Genomic DNA, 22,106 nt, shown 5'->3' with positions numbered 1-22,106 from the left:
GTGGATCTCCACGGTCACACTAAGGCCATCAGAGCAGGATGAGCTGTCATGGTGGGGGGGAACAGTTACAGACCGACTGCCTCCACACGATCTCATGCAGGCTCAGTCAAAGGATGAGGCTGTATGGAGATTCTTGGAACTGAAAAGTCAAAGGACTAAGACAAAACGAACACAATGTCAACAAGAGTCATACAAAGTCAAACAGTTACTGCAAGAGTGGAACAGGCTCCATGTCTCACCAGAGGGATTATTACAAAGGAAAACAGAAAAAAGGACACAAGTTGTGGTACCAAGTCAGTATATAACACTGATTTACAAGTACTTACACACTGAAATGGCCCATCTAGGAACAGAAAGAGCGTTGAACTTAGCACAAGAATGCTTTTATTGGCCGCGAATGCAACATGACATTGAACACTTTATCACTAACAAAAGAAACCCAGTATAATAACTAGGGCCCCAATGCAACATGAACGGGCTACAGCTCCTGATTTCAATTGACTATGTGCATTTGGAGAAAAGCAGAGGGGGCTACGAGTACATTTTAGATAACTTTACAAAATTTGCACAAGCCTACCCCACCAGAAAAAGGTCAGGGAAAACTGCAGCAAAAAAGCTTTTCGATTATTTTTTCCCAAAGTTTTGCTTTGTGTCAAAATTCCATCATATTCAGGGAAGAGAGTTTGAAAATCAGTTCTTCAGAGCCTTGCAGAACTGTACGGAATAGCCAATTCCAGAACCTCTCCATATCATCCACAGAGGAATCCGGTGGAGAGATTTAACCGTGCACTATTGTTAATGTTGCGCACACTAGATAAAGAGAAATAGGCCAACTGGTGTGATTATCTGAACAAGATCATTCATGCATATAATTGTACCACCAGTGATGCTACTGGGTTCTCACTGTACTTCCTGCTACTTGGAAGGGCTCCACTGCTACCTGTTGACCTTGTCTTTGGGTTACAGATAAAGGAACAGGAGAAATCATAACAGGATTATGCTAAGAAGTAGCAACAGATGGTGGAAGCCTATGACATCGGCAGTAGAAACATGGAGAAATCAACAGCAAAGGGAAAAGCCTACTACGATCGGAAGAACATTAGTTTGGGACTGGTCTCAGGGGACCGTGTACTGGTGAGGAACATGTCAGAACGTGTGTGTGTGGGGGGGGGTAAGATCACACTGGGAAGACCAAATACACGTGGTGGTACCAGGAAAGGTGATGACAGCCCTGTCTATGAGGTCAAACCCGAGAGGGGTACAGGCAGGGCCAGGGTTCTGCATCGCAAAATGTAAATGTCATGTAATTCTCTGCCATTTAAGGAACCCGTTGAAACACCCAGTAGAGGTCTGTGGAGAAGGGAACCACCCCAGCAAAAGAAGAAAAATGCAGAGAGCGCTGAGTCTAAGAGCTCAGAAGAAAATTCTTATCCAGTATTCATCAATAGGCCACGTAGGGATGAAGAGAGCAGACAGAGTAGCACAGCTAGTATCAGATAATAGTGAGGAACTGATAGAAACTTCACTGTGAAGGAGTACCAGCCAGTCCTCAGAGAGAGCCCGGAAGGGACGGGGGTAAATATGGAAACAGCTGAGGGCTCAGAGACTCAATCATCTCATGATGAAGTGGACACTGATTCATTGGGGTCACCCATGACCTTGCCCCGCCGTTCGGCCAGGCAGAGGAGGCCCAGAGACATTCTAACCTTTATCACTTTAGGGCTGCCAAGCACTAATCAGGATACCAACTAGAGATGTTCAGATGTGTATATATTTTCTTGTTTACGTTTACTAATCACAGTGTGATAATGTTTAGTGGGGGTTGCGTCTTTGCCCATAAAGGTAGACCGGGCATGTCTATATAGTTGTATGGCTGTTTTCTCAGGTGTTCTCATGACCTGTACTTACATCCTCTGTGTTTGTTTTGAGGCCAGTGAAGGGGGGTGTTGAAAGGGGCTTAATACAGTTGTATTCCAGGCACTAGGGGGTACTCGGGTGAAGTGCATGGGAAATAAATAAATATAGTGTAAGTGAATTGGGGAGAGGAAGAAAAATGAACAAAAAGTGCTGTAAACTGCTGTTACATGTGCTGACATGATTAAAAGTCTAGTAAACAGTACCTTTCAAGTTGTAGTTTATATTATAAGCTCATAGAAAGGGTAACACGCACCCACAGTGAAACATAAATTACTCAATATTGTTGTTTAACATCTCAATAATGATCACTTTCACAATGATTCGATTGGCTCCTCATCCTTAGTATTTAATATTGTTCAGTATTCTGCTCGTCTTGCACGATCTCTCTGATACTAAGCAGGCCTGTTAAAACACAGCCATGCAAAAGGCTGCTTGTACCCAAGTACCACTCACAAACTGATGGATTCTGTTCAAATGTAACATGTTTCAAGTTAAACTGTAGTTTGTTAGTATCCTGTTTAGCGAATGTTTACTGTGAGTATTAATGGAGTTTAGACCATGAAACTGTGTGTATGCTAATTTAGAACGGTTGACCTATTCAGATAAGAGGAAATTGCTTTGGATCAGAGAGAAGGGTCAGGCTCAGGAAGAAGATGGACGGGGTGTGATTCTGACATCTGGCTAAACAAGAGAGGAGCATGGACATTCCACAGGGGAAAGGAGGGGAAATCATTGGGGTCATAAACTGTATAGCTGGGAAGGTGACACCTACAAGGGAAGAGTATAAGATGTATTGTGAGCTTTCTAAATGTACGCACTCAGCTGATGGCATTCCTTTCCTTTTGAACAAAACAATACTCCCTCACTCCACCATTCTAGGTCTAACACACATGGGAGGCCAAAGCACAGTGGTTTCACAGAGGACTGTGATTTCACGCTTCAAAAACACATGCAATTATTTCCTCCATTGTTTGCAGACAGAACAGCAGCAAATATTTCCAATCAAGTCCAGAGAAATCCACCAAACTGCTCCCTGGACTGTATCATGGCTGCTTAATGAATCCATGTTCCAACCTCACAATCATCAGCGAGAGAGAGAGTGTTTGAGATTAACCAGATGTCCAAGAGGGCTTCACCTTGGTGACTTGTCTGTTTGTGTGCAACCAAAACAGCCTCCCTTTTGGAACTAGAACAAGATGTGGAAGACAGCATGCCAGCTACCCAAACAAACGGTGGATTCTTACCAGTACGTCAGTCCCTGAGATGTGATTATAACCAATGAATTGACCACACATGGGCTGCTGAGGGACATGAATGAATTAGAGGGCAGCTAGCCAGGCAAGTCTGGATGGGAAATAGAACCCATTCTCCTGCTGTGGGTATATGGCTGAGGACAGTGGATGTTAGTTGAACAGTTACGGTTAACATGTGTACGTATACTAACCCAGGGGTGGGTATTTGGAGAAGCTCTCCACGCACATTTATTTATTGGTTATTTTACCAGGTAAGTTGACTGACAACACGTTCTAATTTACAGCAATGACCTGGGGAATAGTTGCAGGGGAGAGGAGGGGGATGAATGAGCCAATTGTAAACTGGGGATTATTAGGTGACCGTGATGGTTTGAGGGCCAGATTGGGAATTTAGCCAGGACATCGGGGTTAACACCCCTACTCTTACGATAAGTGCCATGGGATCTTTAATGACCTCAGAGAGTCAGGACACCCTTTTAACATCCCATCCGAAAGACAGCACCCTACACAGGGCAGTGTCCCCAATCACTGCCCTGGGGCATTGGGATATTTTTTAGACCTGAGGAAAGAGTGCCTCCTACTGGCCCTCCAACACCACTACCAGCAGCATCATCTGGTCTCCCATCCAGGGACTGACGAGGAACAACCCTGCTTAGCTTCAGAAGCAAGCCAGCAGTGGTATGCAGGGTGGTACGCACATGGGCTCCCAGGAACCATCTATACAATGGCAGCATCCCTAGCCATCGGTGCCTTGGGGTTGTCTTCCAGCTTTTTCACAGAGCAGTGGTTTATGTTCTCTTCGAGCTCAGCGAACTTACAGGCGATCGTGTGGCAGTCAATGACTGGGGAAAAGCCGGCACTGATTTGTCCTGGGTGGCTCATTATAATCACCTGAGAGAGGAAGGGACAGAGAGAACAAATGAATTAATGTAAATAGGTCAATTAAATATTTATATCAGGCTTTAGTACTGTATCTGTCTTAGATGGCCAGAGGGATGGCCTTTGACCTTGACCTGAGCTGAGCTGTGAACCAAGCGGCCACTTGGGGCGGGTCAGACTTGCTGTCCCCACACATGTTCCCTCTGCGGATGCCCTCACAGATACAGTGCATTCTCTATTCAGAACCCTTGACTTTTTACACATTTGGTTATTTTACAGCCTTATTCTACAATTGGTTAAATATATGTTTTCCCTCATTAATCTACACACAATACCCCATAATGACAAAGCGATATTTTGCAAATTTATTACAAATAAAAAACAGAAATACTTTATTCACAAAAGCATTCAGACCCTTTGCTATGAGACTATAAATTGAGTTCAGGTGCATCCAGTTTCCATTGATCATCCTTGAAATGTTTCTCCAACTTGATTGGAGTCCACTTGTGGTAAATTCAAGCTCCAGAGTTCCTCTGTGGAGATGGGAGAACCTTCTAGAAGAACAACCATCTCTGTAGCACTCCACCAATCAGGTCTTGATGGTAGAGTGGCCAGACAGAAGCCACTCCTCAGTAAAAGGCACATGATAGCCCGCTTGGAGGCACCTAAAGGACTCTCAGACCATGAAACAAGATTCTCTGATCTGATGAAACAAAGATTGAACTCTTTGGCCTGAATGCCAAGTGTGACATCTGGTGGCAGCATCATGCTTTGGGGATGCTTTTCAGCAGCAGGGACTGGGAGACTAGTCAGGATTGAGGCAAAGATGAACGGAGCAAAGTACAGAGAGATTCTTGATGAAAACCTGCTCCAGAGCGCTCAGGAACTCCGACTGGGATGACGGTTCGAATTCCAACAGGACAACAACCCTAAGCACACAGCCAAGACAATGCATGAGTGGCTTCAGCACAAGTCTCTGAATGTCCTTGAGTGGGATGGACTTGAACCCTATATAACATCTCTGGAGAGACCTGAAAATAACTGTGCAGCGACGTTCCCCATCCAACCTGACAGAGCTTGAGAGGATCTGCAGAGAAGAATGGAAGAAACTCCCCAAATACATGTGTGCCAAACTTGTATCGTCATATCCAAGAAGACTCGAGGCTGTATTCGATGACAAAGGTGCTTCAACAAAGTACTGAGTAAAGGGTCTGAATACTTATGTAAATGTCATATCTCAGTTTTGTATTTTTAAACCATTTGCTCAAATGTCTAAAACCCTGTTTTTGCTTTGTCATTATGAGGTTTTGTGTGTAGATTGATGAGGGGGGGAAACGATTGAATCTATCTTAGAATAAGGCTGTAACGTAACAACATTTGGGGGGAAAAAGTGAGGGGGGTGCAACTCAATATTAGGAAGGTGTTGTAAACTCAGTATATATTTATATATATTTATTTCCGGCGACATACAAAAGGAGGGCCATGGGCCGCATGTTTCCCGCTAGTTGCCCATCCCTGCGAGACTAGCCTATTACTTTTGTTTAGTGTTAGAGTTGCAACCCTACCTCCTATCTTGTAGAAGTCCTGCAGGGGCAGGCAGAGGGGTTTGTCTGCGGGCTGTGTCGGAGGCATGATGGTGTCTAAAGTTTCCAGGAGACTCACCCTGTTGCCATGGTTCTCCTTCCTCTCCAGCTTCCAGCTTTTGAACCAAGGAATGAGGACAGGGTGGCAACACAGAGTAACAACATGGATTTATGAGAGTTGAATTTTGGAAGTTGGGGTATCAGTTGATTGAGAAACAGGAAAATGCATTTTACATGAACATGAGGACATATTGTGGAGTATTGAGGAATTACACACTGTCTACCAACTATAGCTTTGAGAGGGGGATTGCTCCAGCATGTTGTCCCCATGCCAACCGGAGATTGGCACGAAGATCACAGCTTTAGAGTTGTAGCCAATCTTCTTGTTGTAGGCACTGACTTCCTTTTCTATCTCATCACAGCGCTTCTCACTGTAGAGCTGCTCTGTGGAGTCCATCCTGTTGATCCCTACAATGAGCTGCTTGACCCCCAGAGTGAAGGACAGGAGGACATGCTCCCTCATCTGACCTTTCTTGGAGATGCCGCCTCAAACTCTCCCACGATCAGCAAGGCACAGTCCGCCTGTACAACACAGCAGGCATGGGGATTGTTTAGGCTCGGTGAGATCAAAGAGTCAGGGTTTAGAAGAATGGTGAGGGTGAGGATGAGGAATCGTAACATTAAGGTGAGGGTTTTAACCTCCTTACCTGGGATGTTCCTGTGATCATGTTGTTGATGAAGTCTCTGTGCCCTGGCGCGTCAATGACAGTAATGTAATACACTGAGTGTACAAAACATTAGGGACACCTTCCTAATATTGAGTTGCACCCCTTTTGCCCTCAGAACAGCCTCAATTGGTCAGGGCATGGACTCTAGAAGGTGTCGGAAACATTCTACAGGGATGCTGGCCCATGTTGACTCCAATGATTCCAACTTTGGTTGGTTGGATGTCCTTTGGGTGGTGGACCATTCTTGATACAAACAAGAAACTTTTGAACGTGAAATACCTAGCAGCGTGGCAGTTCTTGACACACTCAAACCGGTGCGCCTGGCACCTACTACCATACCCCGTTCAAAGGCACTTAAATCTTTTGTCTTGCCCAGTCACCCTCTGAATTGAACATTCCATGTCTCAATTGTCTCAAGGATTAAAAATCCTTCTTTAACCTGTCTCCTCCCCTTCATCTACACTGATTGATGAGGATTTAACACGTGACATCAATAAGGGATAATAGCTTTCACCTGGATTCACCTGGTCAGGCGATAATACATGACCAAAAGTATTGGGACGCCTGCTTGTCGAACATCTCATTCCAAAATCATGGGCAATAATATGGAGTCGATCAAACCTATGCTGCTATAACAGCCTTCATTCTTCTGGGAAGGCTTTCCACTAGATGTTGGAACATTGCTGCGGGGACTTGCTTCCATTCAGCCACAATAGCATTCGTGATGTTGGGCGATTAGGCCTGGCTCGCAGTTGGCATTCCAATTCATCCCAAAGGTGTTCGATGGAGTTGAGGTCAGGGCTCTGTGCATACCAGTCAAGTTCTTCCACAACAATCTCGACAAAACATTTTTGTATATGGACCTCGCTTGTGCACGGGAAAATTGTCATGCTGAAAGAGGAAAGGGCCCTCCCCAAACTGTTGCCACAAAGTTGGAAGCACAGAATGTTCTAAAATATCATTGTATGCTGTAGCGTTAAGATTTCCCTATAATGGAACTAAGGGGCCTAGCCCGAACACTGAAAAACAGCCCCAGACCATTATTCCTCCTCCACCAAACTTTACAGTTGGCACTATACATTCAGACAGGCAGCGTTTTCCTGGCATCTGCCAAACCCAGATTAGTCCGTCGGACTGCCAGATGGTGAAGCGTGATTCATCACTGCAGAGAATGTTTCCACTACTCCAGAGTCCAATGGCGGAAAGCTTTAACCCACTCCAGCCGATGCTTGGCGTAGTGCATGGTTTATCTTAGGCTTGTGTGCGGCTGCTCGGCCATGGAAACCCATTTCATGAAGCTCCTGACAAACAGTTCTTGTGCTGACGTTGTTTCCAGGTGCAGTTTGGAACTCGGTAGTAAGTGTTGCATCTGAGGACAGACTATTTATACGAGCTACATCACTCGGCAGTCCCATTCTGTGAGCTTGTGTGGCCTAACACTTCACAGCTGAGCTGTTGTTGCTCCTAGACGTTTCCACTTCACAATAACAGCACTTACAGTTGACCGGGGCAGCTTTAGCAGGGCAGAAATTTGAAGAACTGATTTGTTGGAAAGGTGGCATACTATGACGGTGTCACGTTGAAAGTCTTCCATAAAGGTCATTCTACTGACAATGTTTGTCTAAGGAGATTGTATAGCTGTGTGCTCGATTGTATACACCTGTCAGCAACAGGTGTGGCTGAAATAGCCAAATCCACTCATTTGAAGGGGTGTCCACATACTTTTGTATATATAGTGTATGTCATGGAAAGAGCAGGTGTTCCTAATGTTTTGTACACTCAGTGGTCTCAAACTTCAACAGCGAGAAGTCAATGGTGATGCCCTGCTCCCTCTCTGCCTTCAGCTTGTCCAGCACCCACACATACTTAAAGGAGCCCTTTCCCATCTAGTGCAGAGAGATAGGGTAAAGATAAGTTAGAATGAGAAACTGTTCAGGTTAGAGAGAAATTATTTATAATTGAGTCATGGACATGTTATACCCTAGAACCCCTTGTTAAAATAACAGTGAATCATAGATGAAGACAGTCTTCCTCCTCATTGTGTGGTTTAGCAGAGCTGTCAAGCACGGATTATGCAGAGATACTAATCCACACTGGCCTCACCTCTACAGCCTCTTTCTCAAACTTCTCAGTGGTCCTCTTGTCGATGCCCCCACACTTGTAGATGAGGTGTCCAGTTCCCTGAGTCCACATGACCAATCACCACAATGTTGATGGGACTTTCTCCTTTCTCATCCTGGAATGTCATGGGATGGACTGCAGTAGAGGAAAGAATGGATATGGAACACATTAAACATGACAAATGTGACAGGGAGAACAACTAACACGAGGGGAAAGAGAGGGGGTGATACCATCATATTGGAAACTCAAAAACGGTTAGTAAAGTAACTCCTTATTAGCCATGTAAAATCTTTTTTGAATTAGTATGAATTCATTACAATGGTATGGCGTGCTACAATTAGAGTCCTAAAAAAAAAAAACTACTTAAATATTCTGCTGCAATGTGATGGGGTATCAAAGATTCATGTGTGGTACAGAGAAGTGTTTAGTCAGTGGCCTATCACTCTGACAGACACTTGTTTAATAAAAACAGTCATGTTGCTTAGTAAATGCCTCTCGAGTGAGCACCAGGAAGTTCAGAGACAAGACATACTAAGGGAAATCCTTTTTGGGAGATATCAATCAACAAATACTACACATCATAACACTCCATGAGAGTACACTGTTGAATTAACGAACCATTCACAAACTTAGTCCAAACTCACATTTAATGCCTTAAAATGGAGCATGTCAAATAAATAGACAAACAAAATAACATATCTCACATGGATGGAGACTACAGCTACACATTGTTTTATTTGATTCTGAGAAGTCAGTCATTGAGACAGACAAAAAAAATGATTTGAAGCAATTACCAAAACATGCTGATTTAATAATCCCCAAGGACAAAATTACATCAAATAATGACTGTGGGAAAAAAAGAAGGAAAATTACCAACATTTTGCACCACTGGCAACTACAGTTTATACAGACATAAGGAGGCACAATGACCATCTGGTTGGCAGTCACTGGAAGAGGTGGATGAGATACACTACCATGAGTAGCTCTATACATTTGTTTATAACCACTTGTAAGAGTTCAGAACTAAACAAAATGACAATGAATTAATGCAAGCGTCCAGCCAGTCACATACAGTGTATTGATGGGATTTAGTAGTCCAGCATTTCTCCGAGGCCAAACAAGAGAACTTCACATAACACAAGCACTAGTACCATTACACTTATTCTGACATCAATGCAGAAGCATTGATATGCGTCAGCTTGAATTGTGTCAATATTAGTAAACTGTCATGCTGGCCTCTGATCCACAGCACAGCTGAGGACTGGTGGGACGGGATGGTCCAAATATACCAGATGCTGTGACAGTGTATTGATCATCATGACCGATACGATTCAGTGTTGTAGTCATCACACTGCTTTTGCGGTGTGGCTTTCAGAGATTGTGTGGCAACAGGGAATGCTACATCTTTCTAGTTGTTCTGAGAAAACACAACATACTAAAATTGCAGCTTCTGTGGGCTTAAAAGTTCTTCATGAGGTATCCTGGATACCTGTCCACAAATTAAGCATTGTCCAAGTAGCTCTATAATCTATTACTATTAAAATGTCACTCTCCTGTCATTGTCTCCCTCCTCTTCCCTCCAGGCTTCACAGATTAGTCTCTCCAGTCCCAGGTCTCTCCTCCTCTCCCTGGTGTCTCCTGCTCTCTGCAGTGGATGATATCTCGAGGGCGCCTCCTGGTGGCTTGGCCTACGTCCTTCTCCGCTTGGCTCCACCGGGGCTGGAGGGGTTGCTGCTGGAGTTGAGCACCTTCTCAGTGGCACGGTTCCTCTTCCTCTTGTCTGCTGCCTCCTTCCCCGGGCCGCCCTCAGCGGAACCCTTCTCTCGGTCTCTTTCTCTGTCCTTGTCTTTGCTGCCTACCCTCTCTGTCATCTTCACTGAGGAGTTGCTGCCTGAGAGAGACAAGAAGGAGAGAAAGAGAAGATGAGGGGAAGTTTTCAGGTAAGGGGAGGGAGGTTTTGCAAATGATTGACAGTTTAAAATATTCTGCATCACTCAGTCCAAGTTCCGAAATCTTCTATCAGGTCAGTGAGGAAGGCATCAAGTGACTGCTACTACTAGGGCCGGAACAATACCAGTATCACTATATTTTTTCCATGGCAAAAATGAAAACACGAAGAAAAACAAACTCTGTGGCCCTTTAAAAACCTGCTATATGTAAAATTGTGTGCTATAGCTTAGTGCTGTTTTCCTAAAGAAGTTACAGCCGCTTTGTGTTTTGTTTCCTTGCCACGATACTATTGCGATACTGGTATCGTTCCGGTCCTAGCTACTACAGTGACGTGGTAGGGTATGGTGGACTCAAATTAAACCAGTTGTTATTCTAGTGTCAGGTGGTACTGTTTGCTGGGTACATCAATAAAGATATCATGTACAATAGACCAGGGGCACAGTGGTGGATAGAGGACCAGAGTAGAGTTCAACAGACAGGTGACATTCAAATAGTCTTAAGAAAAGGAATGATGATAGAAGAGAGAAAAGGTCGGTTCAAGAGCACCAAGTCATAGCCTCCAATTCCCATCACCACCCATTTGAAACATGCAATTATATCTTCTGTCTTATGTCATCAAATTCCATCAAAACAAAACAATATAGAACTATAACAAAAATCGACATGCCATGCTTGAAAATGTCTTCAAAACCAAAAAAAAAAGTTTAAAGGAGAGAAAAAGAGAAACTGAGAAAAATACAGACGCACATTTTTTTGTGCACTAGGCGGGTGGTCACTGTAAAGAAGCCTCTGGTTATGAGCTGGTCTGTACTGGGGTCAAGCTGGAGTTTTGGAACAGATCGAAAGAGTCCTTCTGTCCATACCTCTCAAAATCCTGGCCAGCAGCCATACTGGGACTCAGACCTTTAAAAACGAGACACAAACGACCAGGGTGAGGGATGTCGCTTTTTGTGCCAAAGGAGAAGAGATGCACGGACTCACGTCAGAGAGAAAGAGGAGAGGAAGAGGGGGGCATAGGAGGTGAAACATAGCTAATGTATCTGAATGAGAGAGAACCTTCTTCATGCATGGCTGGGGGGTCTCGTTCTTCTTTGAAATCGTCTTTCACGTCGTCCTCGGATACCAGTTTACCTGTTTGAGGCAGAAAGAGAGAGAGTATGGACTTTCCAGTAGTTCAGCATTTGAGTAAATATAGTGGTATCTGAAAAAAGAGACTTTACCTTCTTTTACTTGTTGAATAATCTCGTCTGGAAGATTGAAGCTCTTCTCTGAGTTGGGAAACGGCAATATTTCAGACTCATGCTGCAGTGGACAGAATGTGTGACTTTATCATTAGTGTTCAGTGTTACATAAAAACAAAAATTACAGCTGACTGTCAATCTATTACAATCTATTACAAATGCCAGACAAAGATCATGATGCTTTACTCACCAAGGCTGACATGTCATACATAGTTCCCAGGTGGTCCCAGATCACCTTTGATGACACTTGCCTCCCAATATTCTGGCTGAATTTATCCCGGATGCAGATCATGTGAAAGTGACGATTTACCCCTACAGAAAAAAATTCCGGACCAAGTGGTAGGTCGACAATCTGATTCAATATTCTATAGTCAGACCATTCAAATCTAGTTATGGATCATAACAAAGAACAATATGTTGGCCAAAAGTAAAACTAGAGATAGCTAGTTTACTTCTTCTTTAGCTAGTACAATAAGCTAACGGCAGGTAAAAAAAAATGTTTTAATTAAAGGCAAAGCAATTGATTTTGGGAAGAGAAGCTGTTTGTGTTATGATTTCCAGATGTGTATGTCAGACCGGAAGTTCAATTGGCTTGCTACCGAACGCTATCTCAGTGAATACATTTGACCAACACACTTTGAGAGAACATGCAGATGTTTAGCTAGCTAGCAAGCTAAAATTGTAAATGATTGTGTGAGTTCATTGAGATGTGTCATTGTCTGGCTATGAGTAGATAGCTAGCTGTGGATAAGCTGGCTAGCTAACTTGTTGGGGGTTTGTTGTGATTGTGGCTCTTGTCTCGTCTTCTGCGTCACGTCTCCACTACAACCTGGGGCTTTCAGGCCTACACGATCAACACACAGCTCGTTAGCTAACGTTGAGTTAGCAAGCTACCATACGGTTAGCTAGCTAACTTTATATTCTTACCTACGGGTTTGTGACCTAGCATTGCATGGAACAGGCACACCTCGACTTCTTGACTCCATACCACCGATTCTTCGATGTGACTGATCCCCGAGTCCGCCTGTTTTTCGTCGGCTGGAACAACCTCGGCTTCCCCCATGCTGTTGTTCTCTTTCAATAACAGAAAACTGCCAGCAGGACAGAGAACAGCGCCCCTATCACTGGTAAAACGGTTATCCAACTGGGATGCGCTTTCACCCAGAGATGTTTGATACAATACATACAATACTTTGATAGGCTTGCTATAATAATATCATTTTTAAATGTATTATTTTGCATGTGCACAAACCTCGGTAAAGTAGGCCTAAAATGTGTAAATGTGACCAGGCTACATTTAGACAGGGCATTCCATATTTGAGGCCCTCTTCGTGCACACAAACTGGACAGAGGGCATGTCTGGAGCTCTGGGGTAGCCGCATGCCCCTGCTTACGGTTGCACTGTGTCCAGTCTAGACTCGATACATTGTATCACTCACTTTATTACCCAATGATTGCCTATGGAAAGAAGATAAGGGGCTGCCTGTACGATCCATGTATCATCACAAGAGAGCGCTATATGACCTTGTGTCTTCTTGCTTCACCAGACTTCATTCAGCGCAGTAAAATTCAATACAATGGAATATACACTATTGAATAGGACTATTCATAATACGGTCGTATGATAAAATTACTATTGAACAGAGAAAAAATAATATTGAAAAGAGGAGCTGCATGTCAGATGTATTGATCAATTTATAATGATTTTGTTTTAATGCCACATTGCTTTTTATTTTAGATTGATAATTATGTCTTATAATATGTCTTAGTTATGTTCGTATCCAACAGGGTAATATTATAACCAACAAAGAGTAACCAGTTATGCCAAGTGTAAAATTAACATTCATTTCCAGTCTCATGGTTGGCATTACATAAACTAACAAGGTTCACTTGTAATTGGCTATGCCTACTATTGATATTATACAAGTCATTTATACGGTTTATTTTTCAGTTTCAGCTTTTTACCACAGTACATTATAATAACACAGTTTGTCATGTTCATGCCTCATTCGTGGATGTCAGTAACACACGTTAAAATAGCTCAGGAGACTCAGGACAAATCTATGGTAGATAGTAGGCTCTATTCAACAGTTGTATTTATTTCCACTCCCAGATGTAACGCGGCTCTAAATCCCCTGCAGTGCAGTGTGCACAGCTGCGGCGCTAATGTTTTAAAGCCGAGTCAGTGTGGGATTGTGTTTATGTGATAACATCGTGCCAAGGGCAGGAAAGGGCAGGCGGGCCCAGACTGAGCGGCGCCGCCGCACACCTGGGGAAGTTCAGGTTAAATAGCCTCACATTCCTCGGCGCACAGCTGATTGAAACATTAACAAACAGTAATCCGTGAGCCAGGCTGCAGATGGGCCGGGATCGCAGCCAAGAAAGGAGACTCGCTGCGTGTGTGTGTGAGAGAGAGAGAGAGAGAGAGAGATCGTGAATAGTAGGCTAAAGTTATAACTGAATATGAGAACATAAATAATATTGGATGTTGAAAATGAATAATTCTCATAATCCAAACCATTTTGTATATATCATTAGTATTCATTACCCACTTTTGAGGGCTATGCTGAATGCCTTGGTAGGTTATTTCAATTAGGCAGTTTTATAGTTATTATAAGTAGGCCTATAGAGGTACACAACGGTGTAGGTATATTATGGAAACCTGAATATATTATTTTTGAATGCTCACTTATTCATTTTAGAATAGTTTGGATATTATAGTTTGGATAATATCCAAGTGTTATAAGCTGTGTAAGTAACATTAAGCATATATGTGAGCTCATTAACGTTGTCATACTCTTGAATTAGTGAGAGTAAAGATCCATCGATTCAAGATGGCAGTGAGTTGTCAGAATGACAAATGTTTTACTCATACTCGATTGCTTTTATTTATATTTGTACGGCACTGTTGAGGGAATTTGCAAGTAAGCCTTTCGCTGTACCGTTTATACCTGCTGGAAACTGAACGCGACAAATTTAACTTGTGTCAATGCAATAATTGTCATCACCTTCATAGTGCATGTTAAGCAACATACTGTTGTCTTGATTTGGTTGCTTAGTAGATCCAAAGACATGGTTCTGTTGATTGAACTCATTGTAATTGTCCATGCCTGCTAAAACGGACGCTTTGTGTGGAAATATAACTGCTAAAAGTTAAACCAAGGTAGTAGGCGACAGCTATCAACGTGTGTGTTGTGAATAAACAAGGTTCAAACTAAAGAATGAAGAAAAGGGAGTAGGAAACACTCATCTACCATATCTGTTTTAATAAAAAACACCATAAATACATTGTTATAAAACAATATTGGGATCACATCTGCATCATTGTAATATACAATACAAATATAGCTCAATCTGAGAAATTTACTTTTTTTTGCAAAAAATATATACATATTTTCTAGGTATGACTTGAACAAAATACAGAAAATAGAAATCGAACATGGAATGAAAGATTCTTTCACATAAAGTCCAACATGTATCAACATCTAAGAACTCGTTGGGTTAGGATGCATTGTTGTTGATTGTCATCCTCGGGTCGACCAGCACACTTGTCTTCATGGCGCGCACCGCTCTTGGTGACAGCAGGACACCCGTGGCTGCTTGGGGACAGCGCCGCTGACCTGACACTTCGTAGTTTCAACTCCTGAATGTCTATCTATGCACATCATGGACTTCAACGTCGTTCCACTGCTGGATGTAAGACATAAGATGCGACGGCATGGCTGGCAACATCGTTATTTCTGCTAATGATTCGTTATGTTGCTTCATTGATCAACGGCAGAGAATTCTGTCATCAGCGCATCCGTTCTGTGAAAAATAAGAGGAATGGATAATGGTAAGTTTCATGACACAGAACTTGATTTTAGCACAGAAATATGCAGTGATCTCATTTTACACTTGAATATGTAACAGGCCTATGGCAACAATACATTTGCTGCAATTGTTTTGTACACATACCTCCACAGAGATGCTGGCGAGTTCTGCATTGAGGGTTGTCAGAGGAGTGCGGGTTGCACCTGAGATCTGCTGCTTGCCCGGTGTGTCCAGCTCGACCTGCAGGTCCCAGATATAATCGATGACATGCTGCAGAATCTCCATCTTACTGGCTTTCTTGTTGGCTGGCAGAGTGGGCACCAGCTCCTTTAGTTTGCTGTAGCAGCTGTTCATGTCCTGCAGAAATACACTCATCTGCTCGTCCAACAGTGGGATCTTGCACTTGGAGATGGTCATACTCTGCTCCGAGAGACAACGGACCACATCCTCGGTGTTTTTCAGGGCGCAGGTAGATCCGACAACTTTCATTTTCTTATTTTGTCGCCTTGAAAAGCACAAATATAGGGTATATATTTCTGCTACAATATACAACAAAGAATGGGTAAATACCTGCTAGTTCTGTTAGAAAAGTTCAGGTGATTATCCTCGTAAGCGTTAAGTTTGTAGCCTACTTGACAGTTTGTGGCGGAGGTGAACTCGGGCTGAATTTATCTTTCCAGAGGGTTCGGGGAGTGACCAAAGCGAGAACATTTGAAGGGTTGAACCAATGAGAAACTCCCAGCTGCAAGGGAGGGGCGGGCTTCCAAGTCCTCTCTCTACCAATAGAGATCGGGTGTTATCAATCTTTACAATCTGCTAAATGATGGTGTTACAAATGGAAACAAATGTGTGCTTTTTTTTCATGGTGTCCTGTGTGGGAACCCAGCTGTCCGTCGCCCGCGGACTTTGCAGGTGTAGAGACCGCCCGGAGACATGGGTGGGGGGCATATTCATGAAGAATGCTGCAATTACTAGATGAATAGGTTTTTAATTGTAGCCTTAACTGAGTAGACCGATTGAACTCAATCATACGGTAAATGGCCAGACCTGTCACAACAATATAGTTTTTTAAATTGGTGATTTCTTTATATTTTTAAAATTCCAGTTCATTTATAATCTCGATGAAATAGAGTAGCCAACTTAAGCATTCTGCTCATTCCAGCTGTGCATAATAATTTCCTACCCCAAAGTGCTTATTCTTTTATTTGCTTAAGTAGAAATATTACGTTTTATCAAATGGAAAAGTGCCTAATAATATAAAAATGTATTATAAACTAAAGTTGCATCACAATATGACCGTTCAACAAAGCGTATCCAATATAGACAAGGGAATCAACTAATTTGTCTGCTTGATCTGTATTTTATTTCACTTTTATTTAACCAGGTAGGCCAGTTGAGAACAAATTCTCATTTACAACTGCGACCTGGCCAAGATAAAGCAAAGCAGTGCGATAAAAAAAACACACAGAGTTACACATAGGATAAACAATCGTGCAGTCAATAACACAATAGAAAAATCTGTATACAGTGTGTGCAAATGAAGTAAGGAGGTAAGTAAATAAATAGGCCAATAGTGGCGAAGTAATTACAATTTTGTAGTATTGTATGCAAATTATGACTTGAATTGTAGGATAAAAAGTTTAAATCTATTAAAACTTGCATTTCATTAGAATACGAATCTCATGGATCCACATAGCTTAGCCTATGCAATAAATCTCTTTCAATTTACAAATAGCATATTTCACACATTCAGCCTAAACCCTCCCGTTCCTCTTAAATTAGTCTTCCAATGAATCATTTTACAGATTCTTTCACGTGTTCCCACTGTGAGTGCGGCATTGAAATAGCATTGCTCTGCTCTGAACTGAATCTTCCCCAGATTGTCCAAACAAGCCGAAGCAGACTGGCAGGCGCCAGTGCCATGACGTCACCCATTCATGAAGTCCCTGACGGCTGTCAACCTGGCGCCGCGCGGGCGGTGTCCATGGAGACCGCAAACAACGGGCTTGCACTCCCCCATTCACCTGCGCAGCGCAAACCCTGAGAACTGGCTGCCCAATATCGGCATTCATTTTCATTTATCAAGTTAAACCACTCTGAAGAGATTACCGCCCCACACCTGCAAACTGCCATTGTCACTAGCTTGCTCAAATTCCAAAGGCTAGTGAAATAAAAAAGACAGAAGGCTTTGAATTTGCATTGATAGTTCCTGAATTCCTTCAGTTAGGTCCGCCCCTTAATTTGTCTAATAAAATTCCTCAAGTAAAACGTTGTATCCAGGCATAGGCTACATTGTATCTTTCACACATATATAAAACAAATTACAATAATGCTATTTCAGTGTCCCCCTCTGTCTCTGGCTGGCTGTAGAGTCCACCAGAATGCGATGTCTGCATGATAAAAAATCAAACAAATACTTGGATATTGTGCTGTTTGCAACAAACTTGCAATTCATTTGGAGACAGAGAACCAAACAAGAGAAGCCATGAAAATACAAAGTGAAAACGGAGAAAATTGTTAGCAAAAAAAAAAGTGTGGTTTGAATGGGTAATTCACCATGTTAAAATATGGCATGGGAAACATATTTTTTTAACCAAACATTGCATCCTTATAATGTGCGTGTAATTGATTATGGAAGTGTAATTAATATGTCAGATTTTCTCCCCTGGACAACCCTCTTTTAAACAAATTCCCTGCTTTTGCTTATACTAGTTGTGTAAAACTCTTCTTCTTCACCAGCATGCAGAGAGAGCTGTGCCTGAGGAGTGTGACATCCTGTTCTTCCTCCGTCCTATTTCTCAGGTCATGTTGGGGATGGGGAGCGCCAGTGGTCTGAAACAATGGGAGTGCAGAGCAAGGATTGTGGGGGGAAATCTTGTCTGGGGCCAGTGAGTCTGGAGCGCCCCTCTGCTCTCTCATCCAGCTTTTGTTCAGCTGCAACAGCTATCAGCACTTCCTACTGACACCAACAATAACTCCACACAGCTGGGCCCTTTTAATCTTGTTTACTGCACATCAAGGCGAGGGGGGGCAGAGAAAAGTGATACAGATTAGATCCTGATTTTAACTGACAGAGAGGAGGTTCTTTCTGTAGTGATTCATTACAACTGGCTACTACTAATTGAGGTGTAAAAATGTTTTCTCGCTCTTCTCTCTCACTTCCCTGTTGTTGGAGCCTCCCAGATTTGTTGTGACACACTGTGGTTTGGAAGCAGTTGGTTGTTAGTTGAATTATATGAATTGTCAGTGGTGGAAATGTGGGGACTTTTGATCTCTCAACCTCTTTATTTCCGTTTTTTTTTTTGAGGGAGTAATGCCCGGCTGCACACTGTGGACAGGAAACAGAGAGCAAGAGAAGCTAAAAGTATCCACCATGCTTCCCAGCCGAAACAGTTCAGAAGAGTTTGTGCATATTTTCTGACAACATTTTGTGAGGTTTTGGACTTTTTTTGGGCTGTTTGGGCACACAAATGTTTTTCTGGAGGCAAGTTGAAGTTCAGAGAAGAAGTCTGCGCCCCTTCGTCAGTGATTGTTCAACAGTAGGGATTCTTCAGTAAAGTCTATGTTGTCATTCAACTCTTTTTCATGCACATTTTTTCACTGAGAAATACTGCACCAAACATCTTTAGTTAGATGTAAAATTGCGCTACTAAGATCTCCTCTGCAAAAACTTCAAATTAATGACAGATTTCTTGATTCATTCAGACTATTTTGAGGAAGTGATTACTGGGTACGGCTTCTCAAAATGGACAAACTTTACTGCCATTTTCTCTCCTTATTTCAAGCAAGTTATTTTAAGGGGGTACACTAGTTCGGTTTGGCCAACCGAGTTCAGCTAGGTGCCAGCTGAACTGTAGCATGCAGAAAAAGTACAAAATGTAACCATTATTTAACTAGGCAAGTCAGTTAAGAACAAATTGTTATTTACAATGATGGCCTACTCCAGCCAAATGTAGACAACGCTGGGTCAATTGTGCGCTGCCCTATGGGACTCCCAATCACAGCCAGATGTGATACAGCCATGATTCAAACCAGGTACTATAGTGACACCTCTTGCACTGAGATGCAGTGCCTTAGACCACTGCGCCACTCAGGAGCCAAATAAGGAGGAAGGACATTCCAAGAATGTTTTGCCAGTTGCCACCTTCTCCATTCACAGCAGTGATACCTTTTGTCCACAGCCTTAGTTTGTGCTCATATTTCAGCATAATTTCAATAAATCTAATGGAAGGCAATATGTTTTTGAATACAGGTGTACTGTAGATTGATGATGCTTTGCTGGTGTAGGAATGTAGAAATAGGCCCTTCCTGTTGCATAGACTTATCTACCTCCTTATGTGCTGAGGGACTTGTTGTGGTGTGCTGTGCTGGGGGTACAGGCACGGATATCTGATGTACAGAGTGACATACTGTAGGGCTGCTGGGGATGAGTGTGTGTTTGAAGTCATACGGTAATATACACTGAGAATACAAAACATTAATAACACAATTTTGATGGCAGCCACCAAAAAAATCTGAAATCATAATGAGCGACCACAGTGGCTCGTGGGACTGCGTACCCACAAACCCCTTGACAGCGAAGAGAGAAAATTGAAATTTTAGAGATAATATCCTGCAATTCTACACATATTGACATGGGGCGTAGAGAAAATGTTGCTATTTTATGACTTATTTCATGCAATTCTGCTAATTTTGCCATGGGGTGGAGATACATGTTTGCAGTTTCTAGTATGATATCTGAGGGAAAGTGACAAACAAAATAAAACAAATATATATATATTAATATACAGTACCAGTCCAAAGTTTGGACACACTCATTCAATGGTTTTTCTTTATTTTTACTATTTTCTACATTGTAGATGTCACGCCCTGACCTTAGAGATCCTAATTTATTCTCTATGTTTGGTTAGGTCAGGGTGTGACTCGGGTGGGAGAATCTATGTTTTCTATTTCTTTGTTGTTTTTGCCTAGTGTGGTTCCCAATCAGAGGCAGCCTTGTCTCTGATTGGGGATCATATATAAGTTGTGATTTTCTGTTTGGGTTTTGTGGGGAGTTATTTTTTTGTTTAGTCTCTGTTACCTGACAGAACTGTTCGCTTTCGTTTTGTTAATTTGTTTTTGAGTGTTTTTTGATAATAAAAAATCATGAACACTTTTCACGCTGCGCTTTGGTCCACTCCTTCCAACGACAGGTGTTACAGAACTCCCCACCTCAAAAAGACCAAGCAGCGTGGTCAGGAGGAATGGACATGGGAGGAGATCCTGGCTGGAAAGGATTGCCTCCCATGGGAGCAGACGGAGGCAGCAAGGAGGGAGCAACTATACAAGGGGTCACAGCTAGCACGGAAGCCCGAAAGGCAGCTCCCAAAATGTTTAGGGGGGGCACACAGGGAGATTGGCAGAGTCAGGGTTTAGACCTGAGCCAACTCCCCGTGGTTACCGTGGGGAACATGTGACCGGTCAGTCACAGCCCTGTGCGCTATATTCCAGCTCCTCGCATTGGCCGGGCTAGAGTGGGCTTCCAGCCAGGACGGATGGTGCCGGCTCAGTGCGCCTGGCCTCCAGTGTGTGTCTTCGGCCTAGGATATCCTGCGCCGGCTCTGCGCACTGTGTCTCCGGTGCGTCTGCACAGCCCAGTGCGTCCTGTGCTAGTGCCCCGCATTTGCCAGGCGAAAGTAACCATCCAGCCAGGACGGGTTGTGCCGTCTCTACGCTTGAGACCTCCAGTGCTCCTCCACGGCCCAGTGTATCCGGTGCCTGCTCCACCACCAGGCTTCCAGTGCACCTCCCCAGTCCAGTGAGACCTGTTCCGGTTGCACGTACCAGGCCTCCAGTACCTGGTAAGCCCTGTGGCAGCTCCACGCACCAGGCTTCCAGTACGTCTCCTCAGTCCTGTGAGACCTGTTCCGGCTCCACGTACGAAGCCTCCAGTGATGATCCATGGACCGAAGCCTCCCGTGATGATCCATGGCCCAAAGCCTGCGGTGATGATCCATGGCCCGAAGCCCCCAGTGATGATCCGGAGCCTGCAGTGATGATCCATGGCATGGAGCCCCCAGTGATGATCCATGGCACGAAGCCTCCAGTGATAATCCATGGCACGAAGCCTAAAGTGAGGATCCATGGCACGGAGCCTCCAGCGACGGTTCCCGGTCCGGAGCCTTCAGCGACAGTCTCCGGTCTGGAACCTCCAGCGACGGTCCCCAGTCCGGAGGCTGCAGCGACGGTCCCCAGTCCGGAGCCTGCAGCGGCGGTCCACAGTCCCCAGCCCCCAGCGTTGGTCTGCAGTCCAGAGCCTCCAGCGATGATCTACGGTCTGGAGGTCCCGGCGATGATCCCTGCACCGGAGGCGCAACCAAAGTGGGGGGGAGCCTAAAGCGAGGCGGGGTCTGCGTCCCGCACCGGAACCCCTATCGAGAGTAGATGCCCACCCGGACCCTCCCCTATAGGCTATAGGTTCATGGGGGGGTGTACTGTCACGCCCTGACCTTAGAGATCCTTATTTACTCTCTATGTTTGGTTAGGTCAGGGTGTGACTCTGTGGGAGAATCTATGTTTTCTATTTCTTTGTTGTTTTTGCCTAGTGTGGTTCCCAATCAGAGGCAGCTGTCTATCGTTGTC

The 22,106-nt window shown here is 43.7% G+C and overlaps 3 protein-coding genes and 1 pseudogene across 4 annotated transcripts; 1 reads left to right on the top strand and 3 right to left on the bottom strand.

Moving 5' to 3' along the window:
• Positions 1–367: 367 nt before the first annotated feature.
• On the bottom strand, positions 368–9,019 carry LOC115132165 (elongation factor 1-alpha 2-like; annotated as a pseudogene).
• A 91-nt stretch (positions 9,020–9,110) lies between these two features.
• LOC115132163 (MRG/MORF4L-binding protein-like) lies at positions 9,111–12,783 on the bottom strand. Of its 2 annotated transcripts, XM_029664470.2 has the most exons (6): positions 12,600–12,783; positions 11,863–11,984; positions 11,652–11,733; positions 11,488–11,562; positions 11,179–11,334; positions 10,285–10,372 (listed from the first exon to the last, which is right to left on the bottom strand). In XM_029664470.2, the coding sequence occupies exons 1-5, from the start codon at positions 12,733–12,735 to the stop codon at positions 11,225–11,227; spliced, it is 525 nt and encodes a 174-aa protein (XP_029520330.1). In that variant the 5' UTR covers positions 12,736–12,783; the 3' UTR covers positions 10,285–10,372; positions 11,179–11,224. The 2 variants fall into 2 exon arrangements, with proteins under 2 accessions (XP_029520329.1, XP_029520330.1); XM_029664469.2 differs by lacking the exon at positions 11,179–11,334 and having other exon boundaries at positions 9,111–10,372; positions 12,600–12,782.
• A 2,138-nt stretch (positions 12,784–14,921) lies between these two features.
• LOC115132164 (DNA-binding protein inhibitor ID-1-like) lies at positions 14,922–16,139 on the bottom strand. Its single transcript, XM_029664471.1, has 2 exons — positions 15,630–16,139; positions 14,922–15,479 (listed from the first exon to the last, which is right to left on the bottom strand). Exons 1-2 carry the CDS (start codon positions 15,972–15,974, stop codon positions 15,444–15,446), a joined length of 381 nt encoding a protein of 126 aa, XP_029520331.1. The 5' UTR covers positions 15,975–16,139; the 3' UTR covers positions 14,922–15,443.
• A 4,595-nt stretch (positions 16,140–20,734) lies between these two features.
• LOC135572651 (uncharacterized) lies at positions 20,735–21,861 on the top strand. Its single transcript, XM_065021080.1, has 3 exons — positions 20,735–20,888; positions 20,976–21,160; positions 21,376–21,861. The coding sequence occupies exons 1-3, from the start codon at positions 20,735–20,737 to the stop codon at positions 21,859–21,861; spliced, it is 825 nt and encodes a 274-aa protein (XP_064877152.1).
• The last annotated feature ends 245 nt before the right edge of the window (positions 21,862–22,106 follow it).

The sequence above is a fragment of the Oncorhynchus nerka genome, linkage group LG7, assembly GCF_034236695.1.
Source record: "Oncorhynchus nerka isolate Pitt River linkage group LG7, Oner_Uvic_2.0, whole genome shotgun sequence".
Lineage (NCBI taxonomy): Eukaryota > Metazoa > Chordata > Actinopteri > Salmoniformes > Salmonidae > Oncorhynchus > Oncorhynchus nerka.
This window is presented reverse-complemented; position numbering and strand designations above follow the sequence as displayed.

Coding starts and splice junctions, on each gene's coding strand:
- LOC115132163 (XM_029664469.2), bottom strand. CDS start 12,735: ATGGGGGAAGCCGAGGTTGTTCCAGCCGACGAAAAACAGGCGGACTCG. Junction 11,734..11,862: donor TGTATGACATGTCAGCCTTG/GTGAGTAAAGCA, acceptor TGTCCACTGCAG/CATGAGTCTGAAATATTGCC. Junction 11,563..11,651: donor TATTCAACAAGTAAAAGAAG/GTAAAGTCTCTT, acceptor TGCCTCAAACAG/GTAAACTGGTATCCGAGGAC.
- LOC115132164 (XM_029664471.1), bottom strand. CDS start 15,974: ATGAAAGTTGTCGGATCTACCTGCGCCCTGAAAAACACCGAGGATGTG. Junction 15,480..15,629: donor TCGCCAGCATCTCTGTGGAG/GTATGTGTACAA, acceptor TATTTTTCACAG/AACGGATGCGCTGATGACAG.
- LOC135572651 (XM_065021080.1), top strand. CDS start 20,735: ATGGGAGGAGATCCTGGCTGGAAAGGATTGCCTCCCATGGGAGCAGAC. Junction 20,889..20,975: donor CACACAGGGAGATTGGCAGA/GTCAGGGTTTAG, acceptor GCTATATTCCAG/CTCCTCGCATTGGCCGGGCT. Junction 21,161..21,375: donor CCCGCATTTGCCAGGCGAAA/GTAACCATCCAG, acceptor ACGTCTCCTCAG/TCCTGTGAGACCTGTTCCGG.